Raw genomic sequence first — 13,769 nt, forward strand, 5'->3', positions numbered from 1 at the left:
CAATTTTACTCTGATGCTACAGTATTTCCATACTTGAAAAGCATTCCTCGATTGCGAGCAAACAAATCTTGTACTAAGGCTGCAGCTATAATTTAAATTACAAATTGCAATGCAGATAAGGGGTTACGTCACTTCGCTTCAAAATAGCCACCAACTTTATCACAATTTTAAAAATTTTATCTGACCAGGGTTTAATTAAACCGAATTTTCCGTCTACCCGCGCCAATTTAATTATCAGAGCGCCTTTGTATTCGCAATATCCAGTTAGTCAAGAGCGATTAAAAAAACAGAACGAACCGAAAGAGCTATTTTGGAAAGTCCTTTTGTACCGACGCGCGTTGCAAGAGATATTTCTGTATTTCTATGGTTCCGTACAAAATTGTAAAAAAAAAAAAAGCGTAACGTTAGGACACATTTGTTGTCTGTTATTTGACCGGATGCCTTTTTCTCGCCAACGGTTAGTTACCAATGAATATCGATACTTCTGTAAAATGATGTATGTTATTTATGAAGACGGCCTATTGGCGCAGTGGGCAGCGACCCTGCTTTCTGAGTCCAAGACCGTGGGTTGGATTTCCACAACTGAAAATCGTTTGTGTGATGAACATGAATGTTTTTCAGTGTCCGGGTCTTCATCTGTATTTTATAAGTGTTTATTTATATTATTCAAAGAAATATTCATAAGTCATCTTAGTACACATAACACAAGCTACGATTACATCGGAGCTTTACGGCGATATATATTATATTATATATTGTCATGGAATATTTATTATTTATTAAAGTTCTATGATGCGATGCAGTGGGGCCCGCTATGAGCTACGCGAGCCCTTCCAATATTTAGATACATTGAGTTATATCTGGTTTTCAATACCAATTGGCTGCCCCTAATAACTCACCTAGGCCTTGGTATTGGTAACCTTAATACTAACATGGACAATGTTAGCTAAATGAACTACTTAAACATTGGAGTAATGTGGATTTATTTGCATTGCATTTAAACTCAAATTTGCCTCCAGTTCTTTAGATAGTACTTTGGATAAAACGTTTGTAAAACTAAAATCATAAGTACAGTATTTACGACTCTAAAACGTTGCACTCATTTACGTTGTTCCTCAATAAACTCTGAGCTGCAGTAGGTGAAGAATTAAGTGTACATAAGTTAACAAAATAGGAAAACTCTGAAAAAAGTTTTCAAAGGTACTTGCAACCTCACTGTTGGCGGTAACTTTATTATCATTAATAATTAATTCAAAGTTTACATCGCGAGATTGAGCTTTCCCAGTTTCATTATTAACAATTTTCCAGGTTCTTTGTACTTTGTTATCCGATTTTATTATTTGATCCTTAAAGTTTAGCGACTTAGCATGAAAGCAAACGTTCTTAAACGTTTTGGAGTACTTTTTTACGTGTTGGAGGAAAGCTGGAGTATGGTTATATTGTTTTTCACTATAGAGCTCATACAAATTATCTCTACTTTTGTATATGCCAATAGTTGCCCAATCGCTAAACTTTATATTTTTTAAATTACTTTAGGTTCTAACTACTTTGACGATACAGATATTGACATGCGAAAACGACACCTCGATTTCGATAAGGGGAAATTCACCACTGGTTCCCCAGTGATATCCAAACGTACAAGTTTTAAAAATTATGTATTTGTCCTTTACTTTATAACTGTAGACATACTGTACATTCTGACATGGAAACTAACGAGATGCGGGTAATTAACCACACGTGGACTATGCGCTTAATTTGCAATCTATATACATATAATTAATAATCTATTTTGAAGAGTGTGTTTGTAATTTTGAAATTAACGCCTATTGTATATCGAAACTTTAATATTATAAAGAGGAAAGAATTTTTTCATCTTCATAAAGTGCCATCTTCTTTCGAAGGTCGGCAAATGTTAAGGCAACTTGTATAAATAAATAAATAAATAAATAAATAAATAAATATACTACGACAATACACACATCGTCATCTAGCCCCAAAGTAAGCTTAGCTTGTGTTATGGGCACTAAGACGACTGATGAATATTTTTATGAATAATATACATAAATACTTAGAATATATGTTTAAACACCCAGACACTGAAAAATATTCACGCTCATCACACAAACATTTTCCAGTTGTGGGAATCGAACCCACGGCCTTGGACTCAGAAAGCAGGGTCGCTACAAACTGCGCCAATCGGCCGTCAAATGTTGATTGGCGTCGTATGTTGATTGGCGAAGGTTTTTCAGCCAAGATGTTATCCAATATTTGTTTGTTTATTTATAATCGATAAACTTTGAAGCTACTGAAAAGATTTGTATATTATTTCACATTGGATAGAAGCAAGCTACTACTTCCGTTACTTTGCGGAATTCCATGATATACAATGAAAATTAAGCTAATTTTGATATACTCCGCGTAAAGCAGAAGTCTAAGTAAAGTCTGAGAAATCAGTCAGACAGCAGGTGTTTAATATGTATACTCCACATCAAACATCTTCGGCGCACGTTTCATTCCAACATCGGCGCATCCTCAGGAGATGGATATTTGCATTGAATTAATTCATAATTATTTCATACTACACTACTACATAGGTATATTATTTGAACACCACATAACGAGCTCTTTAGGGTTCCGTACAAAGGGTTTCGTCTTTAGGGTGACTACGGTTGTGCGTCCGCCTGTCTGTCACCAGGCTGTATCCCATAACCGTGATAGTTAGTTAGGCAGGCAGTCGAAATTTTCACAGATGATATATTTCTGTTGCCGTTTTGACATCAAATACTAAAAAGCAGAAAAAAAAATCTCTGACCTAAAAGATATTATAAGACTTGTTTTTTTTTTGTCCTTATTATAGATAATGGAACGGAACATTTCGTGCGCGAGTCCGACTCGCATTTGTTTGATTTTTAAATTATTTTTTCTCTACGTCTATTTAAACAGATATATTTGTTTTTTTTTTTTAATTTATTTTACAGCCATGGTGGATTTAAGTCCTTTGAGGCCTTTTTAAACAGATATTGAAAAAAGTTCCACAGACATGTAATAGATTAATAAGAGTGCTCTAGACTACTTTTCTATTCAAAAATCCACCACTAAAAGGGATGAAAACGGGGTTTTAGTAAGTGTTAAGAGAGTCCTTTATTTTAATAAATAGAGACGATTTCTACACATTTGGAAGATTTCTTAATCCAGGTCCTATGAAGTTTTCTATTTAACAAGATTTCACGTTCGGAAGAACAAAAATATATCCTCCATTTCGAAGAACACAGACTATTGATGATTATATATCATATATTTGTGGGATAAAATATGTATGTGTAATATCAAAGACGCTTCGTGTGCGTGTTTGATATGCCATTAAAAAAAGCCTTTGAAAAAAAGGCCGCTTTATAAGTGTTGTAATTGTCCGAGAGGATATAAACATGTTTTCTCAATCGATTAATGAGAACAACTCAGAAGGCGACGACATAACAAGGTAGCTAGGTAGGTAATTGATTGTAATAAGCTTAAGAGTCTTCGCATTATAAATACCCTACCTTTTTATATGGGTAAAAGCCGATTATGAATTCCCTTTGAACCTTTCCGTAGGTACACAATACATAATAAATAGATTTATTTGTGTAAACTAGTTTATGTATTAGTATACAGTAGTATTCGAATGTATGCTTTTTGAAATTCGTACCACCTGCAGTTTGTCCTCCTCTTTTTTTTATTTTTTATTTCTTAGGTTTTAATTCTACGGTTGCCTGGCAGAGATCGCTAATAATATTGAAGGATGCAATAGTATATTTCATAAGGAATCACCCTGTAAAATAATATATCAAAAGAAGAATATTAAATTTTCCATACAAACGATTTCAAAAAGTTCTATGTATTTACTTATGACAACCCTATTGAAGATAAAAGACCGACACGCGCATGCGATGGGTACCTAATAGTGACAGGAGACACTTGATTTTAATTTTGTATGTCATATCAGAGCTGTTTCTCATTTCTTTCAGTAATAACTTTGCCAGTGGTTTACTCAAAAACTATTAGGTTTTCGGTTTCACAGATAAATCTCAGAGACAGTACGTAATGTACCTACCTCTAAAGCCTGGGAAGTATTATTTCGGTTTTCCTTTACATAACTTACTATTTTTTTATATAACTGCTACTACTAGGCAAACTAAGCGTCTAGCATAGCCGACTACATATCCCAAAGCGCCGGGATTATGTCCCGCAAGGTGATTACGTATCTCACGAGAGGCTTGCAACAAGCGTGAATCTAGCAATCTTTGTTGTCAAACACTTTTGAATACAAAAAAAAACAAAAGTAACGTTTGACACCAATGATTGCTCATCATGCGTTCCGTAATCACCTTGCCAGTGTATGACAAAACAATACGCGCCACTGGTGGGAGTAAACCCACCACGCTCAATTGCTGGGTGGTGGGCTTCGTAGCTACCTAAGTGCTTTTTAAAAAAATAACATAAATATACACTTGCTTCATGCCGGAAGAAATACAGTCCTTAAGCCCTCGACACAATTCAACAAATAATGACGAACTCATTCGATATACACCGAGAGAATTTAATGGGTGATAATGGCCATGCCATGGAATAAAGAACATACAGAAACCGTGTTCACGATAAATATTGAAGCATCAAAAACCACTCCACTTTTGTAATTTATCTTGAACAGGCGCGGTTAGATACTTCATTCCATTTAGCAATTGACAGTAATTATTTTACCTCTAATATTCTAAACGTTTGCAATAAAATGGGAAAAATATCAAAGTTTGTGAGCTAGCAACATTTAGTGGGTCTGGAGTGAAAAGTGCGCGGGGCGTTTTTTACTGTTTTTGGGCAAAATGCACTGCATGCAATCAGTGGCGTGCATATATGGTATGCACAGGGTATGCAGATTATACAAAATGAGTTAAATTAATCCACTAAGAATTAAAAAAACGTAAGGGTAGACTTTTTATAACTCTTACCATCGTATCCTTAAGTTTTTTGTAACTCGTACTGAGATTTTTATAATTTTATAATAATCTGGATAACCTGTGTATACCCTCTATGCACGCCACTGCATGCAATAAGGGTTCTGTATGTTGTTAATTCTGAGGGCCATGCTTTATCCAAGCGCACCGTTGCACTATTCATTAAATACTCAACCTGCGACGATTTTGCATAACGATCGGAATGTATGACGCTAGACTGATGTTTTACATCGTATTTTCTTTTCAGAGCTTTAAAACTGCGTTTGCTTATTGATCGTAGCGAGATAAAAAAATGTGACCTACAATGACAAGATGTCTTTTAACAAAAAAAAAATGTTCTACCAACTAAAAAGTTAGCAAATTATTGTATAAGCTTGAATACTATGTGCCACAATCGCTTCCAGTGGCGAAAAACTGTGCTACTAAAGTCAAAATCAAAAATATCTTTATTCAAGTATATATATATATATATATATATATATGAATTACACGGTAGTGAGATGATGGGATACTACTAACTTTGGGGGTTTATGTCTACCATACTCCGTAACAGTTTAGCCCGCTACCACCTTAAGACTCCATCATCACTTAACTAAAACATCTGCGTAACTCTTTCGATCTTTTAACATAATACTTGTTGGGCATATGTAAAAAAAAGCTGAGATAGCGCAGTGGATAGAAGCTCGAATGCACCTTCAAAGGTCCTTCAACTTTTCTTTGTTATGTGCGTTATAAGTAATTAACAATACCACTTTCTTCGACGGTGAAGGAAAACATCGTGAGGAAACCTGCATGCCTGAGAATTCTACATAATGTTCAATGTGGGAGGAGACCCGTGCCCTGTAGTTGGGCAGTAACGGATAATATGATACATAAATTAAATCAAATTGATTAACGTCCTCTTTTTTAAGGGGAGTTGTTTAAAATTAACTCAATTTGCTACAATCTAAGGAAGAATTTGTAAAACTCACTTGCAAAGTATTCATACTGGCTATAAAAAACAGGATTATCCAAGTTCTCGGCACTGCTTAACGAACTGTGTATTATTATGTTAAAACTCTTCAAATATACACCGACCGCCTATAATGGACACGCTTGATCCAACTGAGCTGTTTAACTATTCTAACTGTGATAGTCGATACGACTTTGCGTAACTGCCGGTTAAAATGACGGTAGGAAAAAAACAAATTATAAAGTTGCGGCGGTTAAAGTTTTTTGTATTGGTACTATGAAATAACTTAAGTCAATCTTCATCTATAGAGTTACAAATAAATAGAATTGAAGCATATGTATGTCTGTAGTTTCTCTGCAACTCTTCGATCTCTCTTATTCGGCTCATATTATATAATATATATATATTTTTTTTTTTTTTTTAAAGCAGTGATAGCCTGGTGGATAAGGCTTCGGCTTTCCTTTTATGGAGACAGAGTTCAAGCCCCGGCACGAACCAATAACTTTTCGGAGTTATGTGCGTTTTTATGAAAGCAATTTAGATATATCACTTCTTTTGAACGGTGAAAGAAAACATCTTGAGGAAACTTGCATGCCTAAGAGTTGTCCATAATGTTATCAACAGCGTGTAAAGTATACCAATCCGCACTTGGCTAGATTGGTAGACTACGGCCCAAACCCTTCTCATTCTTAGAGACCCATGCCCTGTAGTGGGCCGGTAATGGGTGATGATGACGATATTGTTTTTATGAAATGAACCCTTAAGTTTATATTTTCGTATAAACTGTTTAAAGTCAAAGTCAAAGTCAAATATTTCTTTATTCAAATAGGCACATAGATGGCACTTTTTATGCGTTATTATATACAAAATGTGTACGTGAGTAGTGATGGCGATAACTACAATCGTAAACTTAAAACTAAAGCTACGAGGGTTCCAATCGCGCCCTGGTCTAAGAAGAAGCCCAAAACAAACTTACCCGGGTGTTCTTTTTGTTATCACCCTTACATTGTCATTAGAAAATATTTAAGAAGCAACCTGGTTAGAGCAATTGTTTACACCCAAGCTTTTTTATCGTTTACGTAATCCTTTATACTATAATAGGACTTTTCTATACGAGTTTATAAGAGGCCAATACTAAGCCAGCGTTTTTTAGGTATCCGTTCCCAAGGTATAAAATCCGTTTTATTCTAATACTCTGCTGCCCGCCAGTGTGTATGTCTGTCCGTCTGTCACCTGGCTGTATCTATTTGTGTCTGCAGTATTTGCTTGGGTCGCATATCACTCCTGCACGGCTAGCATGGGCAGGAGACAATTATCTCCCCAGGGAAAGGAAACCCAAAGCTTTATCAAATCTCAGAGCACTTGTGCACAAGTGGAAATAATAACCAAATAATATGTGTAATAATAAAAGGAGGTAATACAGTTCGACAGTTGAAATTTCCGCAGGTGATGTACTTCTTTAATAAAGGAGGTCAAATTCTCATATTCCATGTACCCGGGCTTTAGGAGATGGACACGTTAATTATATCCCTTTATAGGGTATATAATCGGGGGATATAATTTTTATCTCCTGCCCGTGCTAGCTCTGCTGATACCGGTCGCCATTTCATCCATTGCCGTCGTTTTGGAAGAGCGATCTGAGTTACCCCAAGTAGATCTAAAACCCAGTACCTAAGTTTTGGCCCGACCCGGGATTCTAACGCAGGACCTTGTGATCTACAGTTAAACATGCTAACCAACCAACGAGGCTAACCGCAGTTAACCTCTAGGTAATTGTAGTTATCAGTAGTTTAACGACAAACGAATACGTAAGATTGTGGCCAGCCTGCCGCAGAGCTGCAGTTACATCACAGAAATGAGGCAGTAGTTGAAACCAGTTTATTTTTCTAGCAAAATAGGTTGTCTTATGGTTTTATTTTCCCATTCTTCATAGGCTTGCGCTTGACCAGTATCTCATAACTGAAAGTGTCTCTATTTAACTTACGTGGAAAATGTACATGTGTTGAATGTTTAAGATGGGCGCTCGCGTAGAAGATGCTTTATTCACTGTTGTTTTTAAGTACCTACTCATATTGTAAAAACTAGCCAATTACGAGTCGGACTCACGAGGTAAGGGTTTATCCATTATTTAAGGGTTTATCATTATCTATAAAAAAGGCAAAACGACATGTCGATTGTATGGGAGCCCACTCAAATATTTATTTAAGGCTGTTTTTTTTTAGTTTTTGTTTTTAAAGCAGCAAAAGAAGTACATCACCTGCGGAAATTTCAACTGTCTAACTGTATTAGATACAGACAAACATTCACACCGGCGGACAGCAGAGTATTAGAGTAAACGGATTTTATACTTTGGGTACGGATACCTAAAAAACGCTGGCATAGTATTGGCCTCGCATAAACAGTTTTCCGAGCGTTGTGAATACGTGTAATCACTTCGCGCCAGTCGCTGTGTGACTTACTAGTGTAACTTTTACACAACCAGTGGTGCGAGTGTCTAGGGTCCAAAACGGCTAAATTGATAGGCGTTAAACGATTATTTATATTAAAACCCATATCATATAACGTTTTATACGCGGCATCGTGCCTAAACGTTAAATCACGCTGGCGGCAAGTTGGTAGGGTAACTAGCCACTGCCGAAGCCAGACCAGAGAAAATTCCAGAGAAATTATAAATTCCCCATTTCGCCCTAACGGAGTTCGAACCTGGAACTTCCCATTTATAAAACCTCAGCGCTCACCACTGCGCCAGAAAGGTCGGCAAATAGTTCTACATAAATATGTAACATAGATTTTCTTAGTGCTACGATGCAAAGGGAGTCTTAATACTAATTATATTTTTAAATAAAGTTTTTATTTAACATTGTTTTTTCATTTGTTTCAAGATCAACGATCATGAAATTTTGCACACACTTGCACAGAAAAGGATAAGCTTTCTAGAATATGCTAGAAATAAAATCCGTCCATTGCTCTGTTGCTGCGTGAGGGAAGGATTCCTAACAAAACCAACCAACAAATATACTATCTCATTTTTTTTTATAATTAAGGACAAAGGAACTTTGAAAGGATTACAGACGAAGGGGGAGGGGACGAGAGGGGACCAAATGCTTCTTATTATTCTGGAAAGGTGGGGAAATGGGCTGAAAGAGATGAAAGTTTTAAGGATGGTATTAAAATCCGAATTCTTATTTACATATTTTAGAATGCAGAAAATGGTTTTTTTTTTTTTAGATTTAACAATAATTTGTATTTGTACCCAATAGGGGTTATTTGAATATTATTTCATTTATAAATCATTATTTATTTCATGTGTGTTATCTCCAACAAGAATTTACATACAATTATTCCACATAGATTAAATAATGATTTATTTATTTTTTATGCATCTGCCACTGTCACACCAGTATTTAAAACGAATGCAGACTTAGCAATTATATTAGAACAAGGCTAGTGGGGTTCATAAGTGGTTTTACAAGTAGGCAAAACAATTGAAGATTTCATCACAATCACAGGCGTTATGGTTATACAGTTTATAATGGACCACAGCTGGACGGGTCTGACGGAATTTTGTAGGGATTGCCAAACTCTAGTCTTTTGCAGGTTATATCAAGTGGCACTACCACTTACATGATTTCCCACTAGAGCAGTGGCGTGCACAGGGTTTGCATAACGCAGGTAGATGGCATAAAATGGAAAGAATCCCCTCCAATACGAGTTATATAAAATAATTTGGGTGTGCAGTGCTTTTGTGCATGTATGAAGTGCAAGCCACTGCACTAGAGGGATGTCTTAACAAATTACCTCTCAGATCCTCTTAACCCACGTGTCACCAGAAAACTTAGTATGGAGGTGCTTAGAGGAAGGAATGATGCACACTGTGTCTTCTCTGTTTACTCTGGAGCAAAATATTAATACCTACTCATTAAATGAGGAATTTAATGAGTAGGTGTTAATATTATGCTTTATTCTATATGTTACTGTATTTTTGGAAAAAATCCTAGTTGTTGCTGCCTAGCTACTTGATCTTGTTTGCTTAATTGGATCTACCAAAGTAGACAGTGCTGGAGGAAATGCAATGGCTTGCAAATAAAACCCAAGTTAGTTCTGATTGTTGGTAATGGCTTTGGAGAAGGCATATATACATTATTTTGGCTAGCAACTGTCATGATTTTCTGTCATTTACAAAATGTGTCATATGATTTTAATCTCTAGTCAAAGAAATACCAACTCAGATACAGCTTCACTTGTGCTTTCCCTTTGGCCAATCAGAACATTTCCCTGGGAGATAAAAAATTAAAAGAGAAATAGGGGATGGAAGGCAGGCAAATGGGAAATGGGAAAAAATATGGTGGTGGAGGGGCTAGCAATAGATGTGCTACAATTGTATTGTATTCTGGTACAAGATGTATGAAATAAAGTTGTAATTAACAAACACTGGATTTGTTTTTTTAGCTTTTTTCATGGAAAACAAAGAGTAATAATACTCATAAGAGAAATGCTGTATTGTATTAATCACATAAACCAATGAAGTTTCTTTGACTTAGATTTATCAAACAACTAACTTAACCCTACGTTAACTCTTTGCTTAAAAAGATAAGAAGCTGCAGTTAAGTTAGTACTAAGAATAATTAAGAGATATGTTAGCAGCCTATAATTATCAACATTACAAACCTATTAATATTCTGCCTGATAGGTCTAGTAATTTGCATGTTTAGGGGATTTGGATCCAATTGAAAAGTTGTGCCAAAAAATTATTTGTAATGACTTTTCTGTCAAGAAATTCTCAGAACCTGTCCAGCAAGAAATAACGAATTTATTTTTGTCCATGCCCGTGCCTCATAGAGAACTTAAAAAACATTAATATTCTTATACACTTGTTAAGAATATTAATGTTTTTTAAGATAATATTTTTAACATTAGAGCAGCATGTTGGATTTTGATTGATTGATTTCACTGCAGCGGCAATGGGACATTAATAAGATGGAGGTGATGGTGATGATGAACATTTTGCTTCCTTGCTCTTGACTGAGAGGAATTCAGACCTCAGACCCTTCTTGCCGCTCCAATTTAGGTTTACAGCTAACTATTTCCAGACAATATTGCTCCATAAATTTATCAATAATAAAAACAACTTTTTATTATTCAGAATAAATTTAACCGTAAAGGCAACGGACAAATACATTGTTAACAATTTAGCTATCGATAAACTAAAAAAACTCAACGTAAATATATTCCAAACATGCGATGTGGATAAACAAAAATAATCTATTTGTACTCACTTCTGATAACAATGGAGCTCTATCTAAATGCTCCGAGGATGCAAAGGCTGGTTCAAAATACGACACTCGGCTCCGAGACTCGTACCTGGAACCTCCCTCGTCCCACATCCGAGCTTCTAGTTCATCAGACATTCTGGCGCTACGCTTGTCGCACTTAGCACTTTTTAGTTTTTACCACATTTCTAACACAATAAACACAATTGATTACAATGAAACTGTAATCTTAATTCATAATTAAATTTAACTACGTCATAGGGGGAATTTATTCTATTTTTATATTTAAAATATTGCACTAAAATAAATGCAACTCAAACGGAAGGCACGTCCACTCCTTGCGAAATAAAATTTCCTACTGAAAAAAATACTTGAAGAGTAAAGACAGACATTGAAAACCTTGGTGTATACGTTCAAAAATACTCGAGCGTTATCTGTGAAACAATACTTCGTATCGTATTGTGTCCATGTTAACGTCTTGGTTTAAATAATGTTAATATCATTTACTGACTTTATATAATTCTACAATTAACGTGGCTTTGCTCTTAAACAAAAATCCCTTAGAATGTTATAATTACTAAACGAAACTTTATAGACAGATGTTTTTTTTTAAATATTTATGATGAAGATTTCAGCCAAAAAGTTGAGATTTTCAACAAAATTATAAACGATAATTACATTTTTTATGGTTGCAATTATTGGTAAACATATATAATATGCAACATGTAACGGAATTACGAAATACTGTTGAGGGGTGCATTAGTATAGCTCATCAAGAATCACCCTGTAAAAATATTAAATAAGAAGAAGCATATTTATTTATCCATACAAACTAATTAAAACATTCTAAATGTTTACTTAGAACAACCCTAATGAAGATACAAGGCCGACACGTGCTTAGTACCTGCGCTGTGCGACGTGTACCTAATAAAGTGGCAGGAGTCACTTTATTTTACTTTTGCATTTGATGTTAGGGCTGTATCTAATTTCTTTTAGTAAAAACTGGCTTAACTCAAAAACTGTAAGCGGTTTCACAGATAAGTCTCAGAGACAGTAAATAATGTACCTCTATAGCCTCTGAAGTATTTAATTTATAAAGGCACATTATGCCTATACAGGTTCACAGGCCGCCGAACGTGTCAGCGGCCAGTCTGACGCAACACGTCACATTAGCATCGCATGTTGGTGACATTGATTTATCTTCTATTTATTTTAAAAGCATATTTGTATTAAGTCAGAAGCACAGCTTATTGAAAATAATCATCATAATAATTATCCGTGCATAACTACAGACCTACTACAGGATACGAGCAGTAGCATGCACAGGGTTTTTGACCAGGGTATGCATAAAGCAGGTGCTTGGCATAAAATGGAAAAATTCCCCTCCAATTCGAGTTATATAAATTAATTTGGGTATTTTGTGCATGTATGAAGTGCACGACACTGGACGAGTCCTCCTCTTTGTTAAAATAAGTACCGTGGCCTTTGTCCACCTCGCGGACCATGTGCCGGTTAAATTATTAAAGATTTCTCAGGCAGGCAGGCATTATTTTTTTAACCGTTAAAGCACTACCGATACCGATATTTATTGCTTTAAGGCGCAAATAAATCCAAAAGTTTTAGAGCTGTTGTAAATAAAACAAAAGAAAATGTTTCGACAATTTATTGAAAAAAAAAACAGTCCTAAAACATATATACCTACCTACCTATTAATAATTATCAATATAAGAAAAAAATCGATGGACAACTTTCACATGTAATAGTATTAACAAATTACATAATAATATACTTATACAATATAAAGAGTAATAATAACATTTACAAAGTTAATAAAATACATACCCAAAAATAATCAGAAATAACATTGTTCAATTGAAAGAATGCATCAAGTAAAGAGTACATTGAATTTAAATTTACTCAAACTCTAAACCAAACTTCGCCGATCCACATTAGAGAAACTCTAACATTCCTCTCAAAATTTATTGGGTTGATCATATAAATGCTGAATCATAAAATCATAAAATCTAGCTATATAGAACAACTATCTGTAGATAAAGCAATAAGCTTCTAACAGCTGAATATAAATCAAAATAGAACTAACTATGATGCTCTTTAAAAGGAATTTGGTAATATACAAACTAACACCCGTCGACTAAAGCCATACCACCGTATTCGTCGTATAACATTATGGACACCACGGAACGGCGAAGCAAAATGGACCCGCTTTCACTAGATTTAGAGTCACAAATGGTGTAATTCGTCTTTGTCTAGCTAAAAGCGTTTAAGCAAGTACGCAGGAATATGAGTTTTGGACAAGATAAATAAACTCCATTTTACTCAGCCGTTACAGAGTTTCTAAACCGAACTTTGACTGCTTATTGCCTAACCGTATATATATGCGATCATGACACTAGCCGGTGATTGTATCGGGAAAATCATATATTATGATTACATGATTGTCGTTCTTTTTAGAGAAAGGCTCGTTGATAACCCTAGAAGCTTTAGATTTAAGTTTACGAATGAAGTTATCGTCGTCATCTCACTACCATGTACACATTG

General features: G+C 35.2%; 1 protein-coding gene across 2 annotated transcripts in view; it reads right to left on the reverse strand.

The window, feature by feature from the left end:
* LOC120625739 (zinc transporter 2-like) overlaps window positions 1-11,545 on the reverse strand; it is a 45,073-nt gene extending 33,528 nt beyond the window's left edge. The window contains exon 1 of one of the 2 annotated variants that reach the window (XM_039892915.1): window positions 11,217-11,545. In XM_039892915.1, the coding sequence (XP_039748849.1) occupies window positions 11,217-11,348 (132 nt within the window). In that variant the 5' untranslated portion in view covers window positions 11,349-11,545. Of the gene's footprint in view, window positions 1-5,959; window positions 6,099-11,216 lie in introns of those variants that run through there. The other variant, XM_039892925.1, reaches the window with a different exon arrangement.
* Window positions 11,546-13,769: the final 2,224 nt, after the last annotated feature.

The sequence above is a fragment of the Pararge aegeria genome, chromosome 1, assembly GCF_905163445.1.
Source record: "Pararge aegeria chromosome 1, ilParAegt1.1, whole genome shotgun sequence".
Taxonomy (NCBI): Eukaryota; Metazoa; Arthropoda; class Insecta; order Lepidoptera; family Nymphalidae; genus Pararge; species Pararge aegeria.